Genomic DNA, 17,390 nt, shown 5'->3' with positions numbered 1-17,390 from the left:
CAGCGACGCTGTGTCCACGTGTAGGCAACGACAGCGAGGAGTGGGGCGCTCAATTCCTTCTTCCCTCCCCTCTCTCCACCTAAGCGTTGCACTTCCAGTGACTCTGACACAAATCCTCGCCTGGACTCACCCTACTTTCACTTTAAAAATAAATTAATACTCTGGATACAAAGAAAAGCTCAACCCACTTATCAGTTGTCGACTGTAGAAGACGGATAGTATTTTGCCATAAAAACCCTTCCATTTAATATATTTAAAAAAAAAATGCAATAATTCGTTTCCGCGTTTCAACAGTGTGCACTGTAAATCAGAAATATTCATGTAAACGTATACATATTTGTGAATTTAGGTACGTGAAAACAACTGTATCATTGCAAAAATGTTCGCAGTAATATTCGGTTCGGATTCTTTCCCGGGCATTTATGCTTTGTGTTGTCCCGGTACCTCAAATAGTAAAGTTTTTTGCCAACCGTTCCCTGAATAGCTTTCAAGTAATAGCTGCGCAATAAAGCAAAATAGTCAGGGAATATCCCACAGCCATACACTAGTACAGCCTGTGCCATGTTAACTTGTCTCGAAAGTAGTTAATCCTGCCAGTGTTCCGTAAGGTTGCGAGTGTTCGTAAACACGAAAAAAAAAAAAAAAATCATTATGATGCTTTGTCAAGCGACACTTTGGAAACGGATACCACTGGTACTGGGCTGATGTGTCGGGACACTCGCGAACGAAACATGCCCCTCGCGATTGGCGCATCAGCATCTCGGACCCGGAGTCGACGCCGACGGCCATTGGCGGTGGCGCTACGGCGACCGCGGTGGGATTTTTTTTTTTATATCGGAAGCGCGTCTACTTTCGGGCTTCGGGCGCCGTCGCGGGGAGTTGAATAGGCGCGTGCGTATGCGTGTGTGTATGTGTGTTGAGCTTGTTCGCCGCTGGAACACCTAACCACACCTCTCTCGCCTCGTGTGCCTCCTGGCGCAGGCATGCACGCCCTCTGGGGAGGGGGGGGGGGGTAAGGTGGGCGAGATCTGGCCGTCTGCCCGTGCCCGCCGCCAGAGTGAATTACTGCCAGGGGAACGAGAGTGGGGGGAACTCACCGTGGTCCTTCTGTCCTCCTCTTCCACCAATCCACGAGAACGCGCAGACCCATTGTGCTTGCTTTCCCCACTCTCAAGCGAAGAGTGGGACAGTGATAACGCTGATTTTCAGTCTCCCTCCCCCCTTCTACACATAACCCCTGCCACCCCCTCCCCCTTCTTCACCCCACGAGGTATATTCCAGAACTATGCGCGATCGGAATGGTAATTAAAAATCCAACACAATTGCTTTCGCCGCCGGAATCCATAACCCCCCCACCTCTTCGGAAAATAATGATGAAATATTATTATTTCTCTTTTTTTTTTCTCTCCACATCGCGCGCAGAAAGAAAATGAACTGGTACCACGAGCGCGATACACTACGGAGTAATTGGGCAACCTCGTGATCTTAAAAAAAATAATTGAAAGCTAATTAAAGGTTCGATATTTCTTGCTTGCACATAAGCTAATTTCAGTTTGTTAAGCATTAAACTATGCATTTTCAAAATTAAAATTCCTTCTATTATTTTATTTAACGCTGATGTATTTCAAAAGCTTAAGCTATGAATTGAGAAAAAAAAAGACAGAATTTACCGAATGTTTATTAGCTTGTTCAAGGCTCGAAAATAAATTATATATATGTATGTTTGTTTGCTTGTTTGTTTGTTTGTTTGTTTGTTTAGAATGCGTTCCTAAACCATTCATCCGCTTGCGTGGAAATTTTGCACACTTGACCTTCGAAACACGAGGAAGGTCACTCACTCTCTGCCTGGGTGAGATTTCGAAAATACCTCAACTCTTGAAACCGAATTCAATTTGAGTCCTCGATGAAATTTCGCCGTGGTAGTGTTGACTCTTTCTTCGTCTCCGTGACAAACGGGCTTTTGCATTGTTGATACCTTCTGCGTATCCACGGCAGTATCTTGCACGCGAGGGGGGGGGGGCATGCATAATGAGCTGTGAGAGACTGCCGTAGCGAATCACGGGAACTCCAGCAAGTGGAAAATGAAGTTTAGACGTAACTACACAGCTTTGTTGTTCATCCCTGAATGAAGAACCCCCCCATCCCCCCCCCCCCACACACACACACTAGCACACTGACACAGGGAAACAAGAGAACAATATCTGTTTCGGAAATACATACGGAATGTACGTACAGTGGCGACTACCTTTAGACACAGGCTTGATACGGGGTAGTCACACAATATACACTTTCCTTGTGTTGTGAACGCGAAACACAAATGCTGACTTACATGGCGGTGGAGTTGAAGTAACGATAGGTTGATTCACAATACTGACGGTAGTATAAACAGCTGTGTGATGGTTACATTTTACTCTCGTAAAAAAATGTCGCGATATTAGCCAAGCTAGATAGTTAATACTATTTTCGTGAGCGAACTTTCCGCATTCTGTTTTACTTGTTTCGTGTAAGCTATTAATTTATTTTGTGAGCGCAAAAATATTAATTATGCTGATCTATGAATGTATAACATTCGTGATTTATTTTACCATAAAAATAATTTGTAAATCAATCAATACCTGAAATAGCTAACATTCTTTGCAGTGCAGTTAAAACACTAAGATTTTTTCCCTTCTTGAAAATCTATTTTTATCTCACTGACGAAAAGACCTGGAATTTTAATTTAAAAAAAAGAGTCAATTTATTTTTGGAAAATTTGCATTATTACTTAGAGAGAGGCTGGACTGGATATTATTATGCACTTGAAGTACGTATTTTTAAATGACTTTAACTTGTAACTTATCCAAATATACAACCTATTTCCAAGTTTTTGTTCTAAAAAATAATAATTTTCTTGGCAGCAGAGCCACAGTATTCTGCGTATAATCGTACTTGCCCAGGCGTTGCTGGCTCGCGCGAGGCAGCTTTTAGACAATAGTACGAGCTGCCAAGTAACGGAACAATGGAGTGGACCACAGTGCGTTTAATGCACCGGGATCCCCAGTATTGATTCACATCTATAGTTTATCGCTTCGCGAGACAAGCAGGAATAGAAAATGAGAACGCCAGATAGTGCATATTTGAAAACGGAGGAAGGTACCTATTCTTACTGACATGTTAAACAAAAGGCTACGTAAATATTATATGCTCTGGAGATGTAGACATTATGATTTTCAATTGGCCTCTTCCCTTGCCATTGGCTAACGAACACACTTTAGAAGGTAGTTTTCTTAATTATTTCCTATCTGTTTTTGGCATTTTTGCTAGGAATATATTAAAATAATAATTTACTTTAAATTGACAGTTTGTAAACGACTTTACCACTAAATAAAGAGTTGTTTAATGAAATGTTAGTAATGTAAAAGTTCAAAGTTTACTTTAAAGAGAGAAGAAAATAGCGTATTTTCCCAATATCCTGACTAACACCGATTTCTAGGCTATCTGATAAACAAAAATTTAATGATTATTAAAATTATATACTTAAAATATCGAGTTTTAGGAAAAACGTCCCCATACAAATGTTTGATTCATAACTGTATACCATAGGATTACATGCTTTCCGTTCATGTTAAAACAGATATATATTTATTGGCCTAAAAAGATTCTCAAAACCATTCAACAGACACATTGTGAAACTGAGCTGGAAATAGAGAAGGAAAGGCATGAACAAGACGTAGACAATGGCATTTAGCTAGATATTTAAACGGGAAGGCATCGCCAAGTTTTGGCCACTGACACAGAGCTGGGGATGAAAGGAGGATGGCTACGCCAAGGTTTTAGCCACTGGCCTAAGGGTTCGTCAAGTGGTTTACACTGACTTTGAGCTGGCGATTGAGAGGGGATGGTCTTTCCAAGTTGTAGCGACAGACCTTGTGCTGGGAAGGTCTGGCCAGGTTGTAGCCAGTGATCTTGAGCTGGGCATAGAGGTAGGAAGGCCTTACCAGGTTTTTGGTTTTCAAAAACACTTTATTCAATGAGTATAGAAAAACAGAGGCCGAGGCCATGAATAGAATATATATAATAAAATAACAATGATAAGAAACACCACAAACCTTGTGTAGCACCCACATACAGCACTACCAAACATAATAGAATCTTCTTTGTCAAGTGATAACGGGAGTCATTAACAGGATAAAGCGAAACAAGCAAAAAACACACTATATGTAGACATACACTGAAATAATTTTTTGTATATTTTACAAGGAAAATCCTTGGAAACCCTGTTGCCAAGGATATTACTTGTAAAACTACAAGGCAGAGCTTTGTACCATGTGCGATTTTGCAAGGCTCTGCCTTGTAGTTTTGCAAGAAATATCCTTGGCAACAGGGTTTCCCTTGTAAAAGTACAAATTTTTTTTAGAGTGTAAACACCAGAGGTGCCCCCCCCCCCCCAAACACTATGACTCACTCCCCCCCCCCTAAACTAATGATGCGCCCCCCCCCCCCCGAATTGTTTTATGCCATCTTCTAAATGATTTACTCAATTATTTTATAATATTATACTTTTTTAGTATTACATTTTATCACATTTTGCATTAATTAAAACTGATTTTCTAATAATAATTTTGGTCATATCAGGTAATATTTCCATCCTGAACCGACAGATGCCAAACTGCTTTTGTTGAGGAAAGTGCGGGGTTGCCAATTTGATTTACAAGATCCCTTTCAATTATCAAAGCACCAGAATCGTATTTTCACATTAGAAGCTATAATTATGTAAATAATATATACATTTTTCTCGTCTTTTAACCACCCCCTCCCCCCCCTGAAAATTTAATGACGCAGTCTGCACCGTTACCCCCCCTTGTGGGCACCACTGTAAACACTAGGGGAAAAATAGAATAAAAAACCCCGAAAATGTAAGATAGTTAACATACAAGGAAGTATAAATACAATGAATAAAGAAAGAACACATAACAAAGAAGCACATGCCCTGGGAAAGAGGACAGGGATTCACAAGTGCCCGCAGGAGAAGCGCTGTCGACTCACAGGGGAAGCAGGCGGCCAGCACAAGGCGCGGGTGCATACCTTGATGGGAGGGAAGGCGCGACATGCCCGCACCCGGCAAAGGAGGGGGTACACTGGAAGAGCAGCCCACCCGCTCGCCCCAGGCAGGGGCGTAGCCAGGGGGGGGGGGTGGTTAAGGGGTTCAACCCCCCCCCCCTTAGCACCAAATCTTTAATTAATTTCTTAATTCATCACTCAAACAAATTTCATATTAAAATTAATAAAAATTTTTTTTACAATTACAATATTTAAATTTAAGTACCGAAAACTGCTATAAAATAGCACTATTTTACACCTTAAAGTCCAAATTTTCCCGGGGGAGGACCCCCCCCCCCCACCCCCGGCTTTAATACGGGGGGGGGGGCATGCTTCTTAACAACCCCTCCATTCACAAATCCTGGCTACGCCACTGGGCCCCCAGGAAGGAGGGAAGTGCTGCGACATACGGACGGCATCAAAGGGAAAGGACACAGGAAACAGGCGGTAGCCACTGACATTGAGCTAGGTATAGAGGTGGGAAGGTCTGGCCAGGTTGAGCTGGGTGTAGATATGGGAAGGTCTGACCAGGTTGAGCTGGGTGTAGAGGAGGGAAAGTCTGGCCAGGTTGAGCTGGGTGTAGAGGTGGGAAGGTGTGGCCAGGTTGAGCTGGGTGTAGAGGTGGGAAGGTCTGGCCAGGTTGAGCTGGGTGTAGAGGTGGGAAGGTCTGGCCAGGTTGAGCTGGGTGTAGAGGTGGGAAGGTCTGGCCAGGTTGAGCTGGGTGTAGAGGTGGGAAGGTCTGGCCAGGTTGAGCTGGGTGTAGATATGGGAAGGTCTGGCCAGGTTGAGCTGGGTGTAGATATGGGAAGGTCTGGCCAGGTTGAGCTGGGTGTAGATATGGGAAGGTCTGGCCAGGTTGAGCTGGGTGTAGAGGTGGGAAGGTCTGGCCAGGTTGAGCTGGGTGTAGAGGTGGGAAGGTCTGGCCAGGTTGAGCTGGGTGTAGAGGAGGGAAGGTCTGACCAGGTTGAGCTGGGTGTAGAGGAGGGAAGGTCTGGCCAGGTTGAGCTGGGTGTAGAGGAGGGAAGGTCTGGCCAGGTTGAGCTGGGTGTAGAGGTGGGAAGGTCTGGCCAGGTTGTGCTGGGTGTAGAGGTGGGATGGTCTGGCCAGGTTGAGCTGGGTATAGAGGTGGGAAGGTCTGGCCTGGTTGAGCTGGGTGTAGAGGTGGGAAGGTCTGGCCAGGTTGAGCTGGGTGTAGAGGTGGGAAAGTCTGGCCAGGTTGAGCTGGGTATAGAGGAGGGAAGGTCTGGCCTGGTTGAGCTGGGTATACAGGTGGGAAGGCCTGGCCAGGTTGAGCTGAGTGTAGAGGTGGAAAGGTCTGGCCAGGTTGAGCTGGGTGTAGAGGTGGGAAGGTCTGGCCAGGTTGAGCTGGGTGTAGAGGTGGGAAGGTCTGGCCAGGTTGAGCTGGGTGTAGAGGTGGGAAGGTCTGGCCAGGTTGAGCTGGGTATAGAGGTGGGAATGTCTGGCCAGGTTGAGCTGGGTGTAGAGGTGGGAAAGTCTGGCCAGGTTGAGCTGGGTATAGAGGAGGGAAGGCCTGGCCTGGTTGAGCTGGGTATAGAGGTGGGAAGGCCTGGCCAGGTTGAGCTGGGTGTAGAGGTGGGAAGGTCTGGCCAGGTTGAGCTGGGTGTAGAGGAGGGAAGGTCTGGCCAGGTTGAGCTGGGTGTAGATATGGGAAAGTCTGGCCAGGTTCAGCTGGGTATAGAGGAGGGAAGGCCTGGCCTGGTTGAGCTGGGTATAGAGGTGGGAAGGTCTGGCCAGGTTGAGCTGGGTGTAGAGGTGGGAAGGTCTGGCCTGGTTGAGCTGGGTATAGAGGTGGGAAGGCCTGGCCAGGTTGATTTGGGTATAGAGGTGGGAATGTCTGGCCAGGTTGAGCTGGGTGTAGAGGTGGGAAAGTCTGGCCAGGTTGAGCTGGGTATAGAGGAGGGAAGGCCTGGCCTGGTTGAGCTGGGTATAGAGGTGGGAAGGCCTGGCCAGGTTGAGCTGGGTGTAGAGGTGGGAAGGCCTGGCCAGGTTGAGCTGGGTGTAGAGGTGGGAAGGTCTGGCCAGGTTGAGCTGGGTGTAGAGGTGGGAAGGTCTGACCAGGTTGAGCTGGGTGTAGAGGTGGGAAGGCCTGGACAGGTTGAGCTGGGTGTAGAGGTGGGAAGGCCTGGCCAGGTTGAGCTGGGTGTAGAGGTGGGAAGGTCTGGCCAGGTTGAGCTGGGTGTAGAGGTGGGAAGGTCTGACCAGGTTGAGCTGGGTGTAGAGGTGGGAAAGTCTGGCCAGGTTGAGCTGGGTGTAGAGGTGGGAAGGCCTGGACAGGTTGAGCTGGGTGTAGAGGTGGGAAGGCCTGGCCAGGTTGAGCTGGGTGTAGAGGTGGGAAGGTCTGGCCAGGTTGAGCTGGGTGTAGAGAAGGGAAGGTCTGGCCAGGTTGAGCTGGGTGTAGAGGTGGGAAAGTCTGGCCAGGTTGAGCTGGGTATAGAGGAGGGAAGGCCTGGCCTGGTTGAGCTGGGTATAGAGGTGGGAAGGTCTGGCCAGGTTGAGCTGGGTGTAGAGGTGGGAAGGTCTGGCCTGGTTGAGCTGGGTATAGAGGTGGGAAGGCCTGGCCAGGTTGAGCTGGGTATAGAGGTGGGAATGTCTGGCCAGGTTGAGCTGGGTGTAGAGGTGGGAAAGTCTGGCCAGGTTGAGCTGGGTATAGAGGAGGGAAGGCCTGGCCTGGTTGAGCTGGGTATAGAGGTGGGAAGGCCTGGCCAGGTTGAGCTGGGTGTAGAGGTGGGAAGGTCTGGCCAGGTTGAGCTGGGTGTAGAGGTGGGAAGGTCTGACCAGGTTGAGCTGGGTGTAGAGGTGGGAAGGTCTCACCAGGCGGCAGCCACTGACCTTGAGCTGGAGCATGTAGTTTGCGGGCAGTGACTTGCCGTTGACCCGCGCCATCGTCTGCAGGATCTTCTCTGCCTCGTCGAACCTGCCTCGCGCCAGCAGCCACCTGGAGGACTCCGGCAGCACCCTGGCGGCACACGTCCCTCCACTGCAGTCCGCGGCACGTTCCTGGTCTTTTTTTATCACCGTTCTTAAGGGGCCCGCCTCGTCAGGGGTGTATGTGTGTTAGTGAGGCGGGATGATAAGAGCTACGCTCGCTGGTGCTTCTAGCGCGGTGTCTCCTCTGGACTGGCGCGCAGTCTTCTCGTCGTGCACAGGACAACTGTGAAGTTTGAGCGGTGACCGTAACATTATATGGCGGAGAAATGAAGATAAAGGTGTTATGCAAGCCCCTTACGTGCTTTCAAGAATCTGTACTGATTGTTTTATGCCTAAAAATTACTCTGAAAACACGCGTTTTAGGCATTTTAACGCTTCTAAAAATACATTTTAAGAACTTAATCCGAAATTAAAAGTACTTTTCGGCCCTCAGCGAACTCTTAAATGCTATTCGTAAATAGGCCCCACTCGGATATCTTGAGTAGTTTTGAAATCGCGTTGTTTTTTCCTGAAGCTCTGCACACCGTATGTGTGCCCAGGTAGGCGGGACCCTTAACCCCCATTCCTAGGGACCGGAAAAATTCGCGGGTATACTGAACCTCTGGGATGAACTCCATAGTTCTACGTACACTCGGTCAAATGCCACCCACTCATTGGCTGCTGTCTTGTGAGACGTTCCAGGGTGGCAGCCTGTGATTCGATAAAGCTTTGGTTGGGTTGTTTCTCATTGGCCCAGAGTCGCCCAGGTGAATTGTGAACCAATAGCAGAGGCAGCACTGAGGTATAACGATATTTTAGCCTATCGCGAAATGAATTCGCGCGAATTTTCCCGGTCTCTACCCATTCCTCAAACGTCACTTTCAAAGCAATCACAATGACGTATCTCTGTGCACACTGACAATCACTAGAAGCGGTTTACGAGCTGTGAAGACAACATCCGTGGCAGACGAATACGTGGAGCATCGGTACAACTTTCGCAAACTGTGCGAATTGAAACAAGTTACATGAGGCAAATCATATCTGCAATTGCCTTTTACTCGGTAAGCTTTTTTTAAGGAGTATTTTTTTTATAAAGACTATCTACTGCAATTTCTTTACTGCTGCATGTTTCCAAGACCCCAAAACCATCGTGAATTCGAAAGTTTATATATTTTATATTTGTTTATTAATTGGGTTTATGTGCCATCCAACAGCTGAAGGCCATTAAAAGAATGACATAATTATTCAAACATATACAGCATACAAAAAACAAACAATTCCGCCAAAAAACACTTTTAAAACCGTCATACAATTTAAATTAAAGATAAAGGCAATGCATGTTACAAAACAACATACGGGGGACACATATGTATGATTTATGTCCGTCACTTTTTAAATATGTTTTACAGCTTAGTTAAAATTATTACAACAAACGTATATTAAAATCTTTGTAGTTTTAATATATTTTAATGTTTAATTTTATTACTTGTAAAATGCTTTATTTTGTGCCAGTAATTATTATAATTTTTAACATACTTTTTTAGCTTTTGTGTTTACTAATAATATTGAAAGCGTCGTTTTATTCTCTTATTATATTATTGAATTCTTAGGATATCTGAGCATCAGAAATGATAAGAAACAATTAATGAAAAATAGTTCATCACTGGTAGAACGCTTAATGAATAAAGAATTTATTTAGTATGAGATAAAAATGTAACATGGTCAAAAGGGTTGTTGTGAGACTGAAATTGTTCATATAATGTTAATATAATTTACCTGGATGTTTTGTAATCTAATGGAGTCCGTAGTTGTTATTGAATTCCATATTACAGAGCAGTATTCTAATTTGTATCCGATTCGGTGAAGAATAAACACAGTCTGTTGTTGTTACGGAAAAAAGTAATGAATTTTATTAGGCCTAAAGTTCTTGATGTTCGTCTAAGAAGATTATCCACATACTGAGGACAATAAAGTTTAGTATCCAATATAACTCCTAGATCTTTTATTTGGTCTATACGTTAAATGTCGTCACTTGCGATTTTAATTGTCATGGGTTATTAATATGTTTTCCCTGTGAACGTAATACAAATATTTGTTCATAGATAAATTAACATTCTATTACATATATAAATTTTTTATGTACTCAGGCAGAGAGAGACTGGTAAATGATTTAATTTGCTTGCAATTTGATAAAAAAAAAATATGCAGTACTGATTTATTGAGGGAAATTCACAAACAAAAAGAAACTCTCAAGTATATCTAGTCAAGCATAGAATACTTATAAGTATTAAGTATCATTGACTGAAGAATACATATGAGTACATAGAGACAAAAAAAATCAGTCTTTCAAAGCATGCTACGTGAATGAACATTTAGAAAATTTTAATATACAGTTTGCATACGCATAAAACCTGTATAAATATGCTTAGCACAGATAATTATGTAATAACTAAACATGGGAATACCTAGGTGTATACAAATTACTTCCAGACTGATACTTAAGAGTTCTTTCGTGGAAAATATCGGTCAAATGGGGTAGGCAAACTGTTGTAATAACTTAAAATAATTTTAAAAAAACTGATAAGTCCGTTTTATTAACCGTGTGTTATTTGGTCCGCTTTATATTAAAATAAAATTGTCATCGTAAACTTTATTCACTGTCTCGAACACGTCTGTGGTATTGCGGGGTAAATTTTCCCGCAAATCGGTATAATTTTCCTCGGTAAACGATGTTATTAAAGGCTACGGAACATTCACTCCTCTCACATTTCTCTTCCGTTAATTAAAATAAGAGACGATTAGTCTGCACTACGTCGCACCCGTTTTGCGGTTTTTTTTAAAAGTCACTTTGGTAAATGCCTCTAGGAAAGTCATAGATCACGTTGGCCTGAGAATTTTCAAGTGGCATTTTTTTTACGCGGTCTTTTTTTTTTTCCCCTGGTGGTATCGATTTTCCGACAGGCGACGTGTGAAAATGAAGGTTTTTTTGTGCATAATCGTAACAGCGATACCTCATTAGTTGGTTGCTGACACGATGTACCTTTTTTTTTAAAAAAAGAATGTCACTAGCGGATAGTCTTTCAGGAGGTTCTGTGGATACCAGAGTTCGTTTCATGCATCATCGAGTTGTCATTGGTCGATGCGTGTGACGTTAAGAGTAGTATAGCATAGTATTTCCGAGGACAGGCTTCAGGCTGTGGTGCCGGTGCCGGTGTCCGCCATCTTGGATTCTGACGTCACGGCGGCCATCTTGGATTGTGACGTCACGGCGGCCATCTTGGATGAGCGTAACGGGACATAACGTAACGGGACAAGTAGATAACGGCGGCCATTTTGGATCCGCCATCTTGGATCCGCCATTTTGGATGATGTCATTGTGTGTGTTCTCGAACATTCCGACGTTGTGTTTTCCGACATATTGGATCCTATTAATGCTGCAATTTTTGTTACGGTCGCCATCTTGAAATTTGGACGCCATCTTGAAAATCTTTAATTATTATCCGATTTTAATGAAAAAAATTCCAAAATTCATCAAAAAATTAACTTATTAGAATTATGATTGATTATATCGATCATCGTCCTCGGTTCGAACCCGGTGAGTGCAAAAAAAACTAAAAATGGCAACAGGCTCCTTCCTCAATGGTGGATGCAGGCAGACTGACTCCTACCACTTTTTTTTTCAAAGCATATATATCGTCAGCTAGTATGACATGTCCGCCATCTTGTCTTCGTCCGCTGGAGATCACCATCTTATTTTCGTCCGCTAGAGTGTGCTGATACCATGTTAGAATAATTATCTGGTCACCACACCTTTGACCTTGACCTTGAACTTTGACCTTGACCTTGAAATTTGACCTTGACCTTGAACTTTGACATTGACCTTGAAATTTGACCTTGACCTTGAACTTTGACCTTGACCTTGAACTTTGACCTTGACCTTGAAATTTGACCCTGGCCTTGAAATTTGACCTTGACCTTGAAATTTGACCTTGACCTTGAAATTAGTCTTTGTCCTTGAAAATTGACTTTGTCCTTGTCGACCATCATGGATCCGACATTTTATGTTCAGTACAGGCTACCAGGAGCTACCACCTGCTGGAGTACGCCATCTTGTGTGTGTACTTGTATTATAGAGTACATTTCCATCTGGATAATTTTATTCTAACCTGCTACAGTGCAGTAATCATTTATTACGGAGGTGCCCCCCCGCCATCTTGAAATTCGGCCGCCATCTTGAAATTTGGCCACCATCTTGAAATCATGTAATAATGTAGCTAGAAAAGCGGGAAAAATTCCAAAATTCATTAAATAAATCACTCATTAACTTACATATCGATTCGATCCGCTCCAGTCCTTGGTTCGATCCTCGATCGAAGCAATAATGTTTAATTTTATGAAGAAAAATATAATTCCAATAAACCATGTTCAACATTCTTAAAGATACTTTAAATCATCTACTACCATCATCTTATCAGACATCAAAACCACCATATTGGAAATTCGTAATTGTAATGCTAGAGATTCGGGAAAAAGTTACAAATTCATTAAATAAATTTGTAATCCATATAATAATTGATTGGATCGACTAAGGTCCTTGGTTCGATCCCTGGCCGATACAAAACAACTTTAATATTTTAAAAAAGTACCACTAAAGTGGCAGGTTTGAGAAAATAAAAAACACCACAAGTTCCTTTAAAAAAACTTTTATTACATACATACTACACTACTACAAGTACAAAAAAATACACAGACAAATTACTAAAACCGTTTGGATTCCTCGATTCAAACAGTCTTCTTATTGTACGGACTAAGCCTTTTACATGACTTTAAATGTCTATCCGATCCGGTCATCACCGCAGCCAGAGACGGACTGAAGTTCATATCACTTATATAGTCTCATTAGCCGGTACAACACATGAGTCAAATCAATAACCATGTTCATTATACGTCTCGGAGCATTTTTTATAATGACGATGTAAGCTATCGAGACGTGAAATTAGTTTGTTGCACTTATTGCACTGAAATTGTATTCTTTGAACATTATTAGAACAACCGCTTCTTTCATGTCTGCGAGCATTTGAGGTGATAGTAAATGATGCACCACAGTATTTGCACTGATGCGAAGTACGCTCTTCATTAATTGAAGTATTCAATGCTGATGAAACTTCAGCTGATGGTGGAACAGCACATATCGAAGTCTCCTCCAGTGTTGTCAGAGGCGTTGCCAACGGGATCTGCTCCAACATCGTCGGCGCTGGCGTCATGGTTCCCGTAGTCGATGGTACATCCTCCATCGAGTTCGACGTTAAAGTCGGTAAAGATGCCATCGAAGTCTCAAGAACAGGCAATTACACGACTTATGCACCAGAAGAAACAAACTAGGTGATCCGTACACCGTCGACGGCAGTAAAAAACTGAGCGTCCTGCTGTCTAGGACACGTTTATATACATTAACCGGTTTGAATAATACGCTAGTCAAATCAAGAACAATTTAGTAAAATACTAGAGTCAAAACAACATTAAAAAAATAGAAGCACCATCAACAAAAAAGGAAGCACATTTGGAAGCACCATCAAAAAAGGAAGCACATTTGGAAGCATCATCAAAAAAGGAAAAACAAAAGGAAGCACCGACTACGAAAAGGCAGCACATTAGGAAGCACCGACTACGAAAAGCAGCACATTTGGAAGCACCGAAAACGAAAAGGCAGCACATTTGACAGCACCGACAACGAAAAGGCAGCACATTTGGAAGCACCGACTACGAAAAGGCAGCACATTTGGAAGCACCGTCATCGAAAAGGCAGCACATTTGGAAGCACCGACTACGAAAAGCAGCACATTTGGAAGCACCGACAACGAAAAGGCAGCACATTTGGAAGCACCGACAACGAAATGGCAGCACATTTGGAAGCACCGACTACGAAAAGGCAGCACATTTGGAAGCACCGACTACGAAAAGGCAGCGCATTTGGAAGCACCGACTACGAAAAGGCAGTACATTTGGCAGCACCGACAACGAAAAGGCAGCACATTTGGAAGCACCGACTACGAAAAGGCAGCACATTTGGAAGCACCGACAACGAAAAGGCAGCACATTTGGAAGCACCGACTACGAAAAGGCAGCACATTTGGAAGCACCGACTACGAAAAGGCAGCACATTTGGTAGCACCGACTACGAAAAGGCAGCACATTTGGAAGCACCGACTACGAAAAGGCAGCACATTTGGAAGCACCGACTACGATAAGGCAGCACATTTGGAAGCACCGACTACGAAAAGGCAGCGCATTTGGAAGCACCGACTACGAAAAGGCAGCACATTTGGCAGCACCGACAACGAAAAGGCAGCACATTTGGAAGCACCGACTACGAAAAGGCAGCACATTTGGCAGCACCGACAACGAAAAGGCAACACATTTGGAAGCACCGACTACGAAAAGGCAGCACATTTTGAAGCACCAACAACGAAAAGGCAGCACATTTGGAAGCACCGGTAACGAAAAAGGCAGCACATTTGGAAGCACCGACAACGAAAAGGCAGCACATTTGGAAGCACCGACAACGAAAAGGCAGCACATTGGAAGCACCGACAACGAAAAGGCAGCACATTTGGAAGCACCGCCAACGAAAAGGCAGCACAGTTTGGATGCATCATCGAATAAGGAAGCACATTTGGAAGCTCCATCAACTAAAAAAGGCAAAAAGGAAGCACAAGTTACGAGATCTAAGTCTTAGTAAGAAATCATAATACAAGAAATAAAAACATTACATTCTTATAATTTAAATTATTTATTTTATTGCTTTACATTATACAAATGCAAGTAAAACAAGTCATTATTGTATGTAGCCAGCATTCCTCAGTTCCTTGAGTATGAAGGATATTTCTTTGATGCACGAATAGTTTCCTGCACAAAGCGAACCATGTAGAAGTCTTAGCCGGTCAACCAATATGTTTGGATCTTTCCATGATGTGTAATCATTCTCTTCTACCACCATCTTCCTTGCACCTTTATAATAAATATTATGATCTCTGGTGTCTTCCGTTTTACCACCAACCTCAGGGTAACTTTCATGTTTGAGACGGTGATCATCACAAGCTTGATCAGATTTATTTAATATATCACGTCGTTTCCATCGTTGCGGTGTTCTGAGACCGAAACGATGGAAACGACGTGATATATTAAATAAATCTGATCAAGCTTGTGATGATCACCGTCTCAAACATGAAAGTTACCCTGAGGTTGGTGGTAAAACGGAAGACACCAGAGATCATAATATTTATTATAAAGGTGCAAGGAAGATGGTGGTAGAAGAGAATGATTACACATCATGGAAAGATCCAAACATATTGGTTGACCGGCTAAGACTTCTACATGGTTCGCTTTGTGCAGGAAACTATTCGTGCATCAAAGAAATATCCTTCATACTCAAGGAACTGAGGAATGCTGGCTACATACAATAATGACTTGTTTTACTTGCATTTGTATAATGTAAAGCAATAAAATAAATAATTTAAATTATAAGAATGTAATGTTTTTATTTCTTGTATTATGATTTATTACTAAGACTTAGATCTCGTAACTTGTGCTTCCTTTTTGCCTTTTTTAGTTGATGGAGCTTCCAAATGTGCTTCCTTATTCGATGATGCATCCAAACTGTGCTGCCTTTTCGTTGGCGGTGCTTCCAAATGTGCTGCCATTTCGTTGTCGGTGCTTCAAAATGTGCTGCCTTTTCGTAGTCGGTGCTTCCAAATGTGTTGCCTTTTCGTTGTCGGTGCTGCCAAATGTGCTGCCTTTTCGTAGTCGGTGCTTCCAAATGTGCTGCCTTTTCGTTGTCGGTGCTGCCAAATGTGCTGCCTTTTCGTAGTCGGTGCTTCCAAATGCGCTGCCTTTTCGTAGTCGGTGCTTCCAAATGCGCTGCCTTATCGTAGTCGGTGCTTCCAAATGTGTTGCCTTTTCGTTGTCGGTGCTGCCAAATGTGCTGCCTTTTCGTAGTCGGTGCTTCCAAATGTGCTGCCTTTTCGTTGTCGGTGCTGCCAAATGTGCTGCCTTTTCGTAGTCGGTGCTTCCAAATGCGCTGCCTTTTCGTAGTCGGTGCTTCCAAATGCGCTGCCTTATCGTAGTCGGTGCTTCCAAATGTGCTGCCTTTTCGTAGTCGGTGCTTCCAAATGTGCTGCCTTTTCGTAGTCGGTGCTACCAAATGTGCTGCCTTTTCGTAGTCGGTGCTTCCAAATGTGCTGCCTTTTCGTAGTCGGTGCTTCCAAATGTGCTGCCTTTTCGTAGTCGGTGCTTCCAAATGTGCTGCCTTTTCGTTGTCGGTGCTTCCAAATGTGCTGCCTTTTCGTAGTCGGTGCTTCCAAATGTGCTGCCTTTTCGTTGTCGGTGCTTCCAAATGTGCTGCCTTTTCGTTGTCGGTGCTGCCAAATGTACTGCCTTTTCGTAGTCGGTGCTTCCAAATGCGCTGCCTTTTCGTAGTCGGTGCTTCCAAATGTGCTGCCTTTTCGTAGTCGGTGCTTCCAAATGTGCTGCCATTTCGTTGTCGGTGCTTCCAAATGTGCTGCCTTTTCGTTGTCGGTGCTTCCAAATGTGCTGCCTTTTCGTTGTCGGTGCTTCCAAATGTGCTGCTTTTCGTAGTCGGTGCTTCCAAATGTGCTGCCTTTTCGTTGTCGGTGCTGTCAAATGTGCTGCCTTTTCGTTTTCGGTGCTTCCAAATGTGCTGCCTTTTCGTTGTCGGTGCTGTCAAATGTGCTGCCTTTTCGTTTTCGGTGCTTCCAAATGTGCTGCTTTTCGTAGTCGGTGCTTCCAAATGTGCTTCCTTTTCGTAGTCGGTGCTTCCTTTTGTTTTTCCTTTTTTGATGATGCTTCCAAATGTGCTTCCTTTTTTGATGGTGCTTCCAAATGTGCTTCCTTTTTTGTTGATGGTGCTTCTATTTTTTTAATGTTGTTTTGACTCTAGTATTTTACTAAATTGTTCTTGATTTGACTAGCGTATTATTCAAACCGGTTAATGTATATAAACGTGTCCTAGACAGCAGGACGCTCAGTTTGTTACTGCCGTCGACGGTGTACGGATCACCTAGTTTGTTTCTTCTGGTGCATAAGTCGTGTAATTGCCTGTTCTTGAGACTTCGATGGCATCTTTACCGACTTTAACGTCGAACTCGATGGAGGATGTACCATCGACTACGGGAACCATGACGCCAGCGCCGACGATGTTGGAGCAGATCCCGTTGGCAACGCCTCTGACAACACTGGAGGAGACTTCGATATGTGCTGTTCCACCATCAGCTGAAGTTTCATCAGCATTGAATACTTCAATTAATGAAGAGCGTACTTCGCATCAGTGCAAATACTGTGGTGCATCATTTACTATCACCTCAAAT

General features: G+C 43.8%; 1 protein-coding gene across 1 annotated transcript in view; it reads right to left on the bottom strand.

The window, feature by feature from the left end:
* LOC134540319 (beta-alanine transporter) overlaps positions 1-17,390 on the bottom strand; it is a 203,210-nt gene that overhangs the window by 29,211 nt on the left and 156,609 nt on the right. Inside the window, exon 5 of the mRNA XM_063382981.1 lies at positions 7,930-8,056. Coding sequence (XP_063239051.1) covers positions 7,930-8,056 — 127 coding nt within the window. The remainder of the gene's footprint in view (positions 1-7,929; positions 8,057-17,390) is intronic.

Source organism: Bacillus rossius, chromosome 16 (genome assembly GCF_032445375.1).
Source record: "Bacillus rossius redtenbacheri isolate Brsri chromosome 16, Brsri_v3, whole genome shotgun sequence".
Lineage (NCBI taxonomy): Eukaryota > Metazoa > Arthropoda > Insecta > Phasmatodea > Bacillidae > Bacillus > Bacillus rossius.
This window is presented reverse-complemented; position numbering and strand designations above follow the sequence as displayed.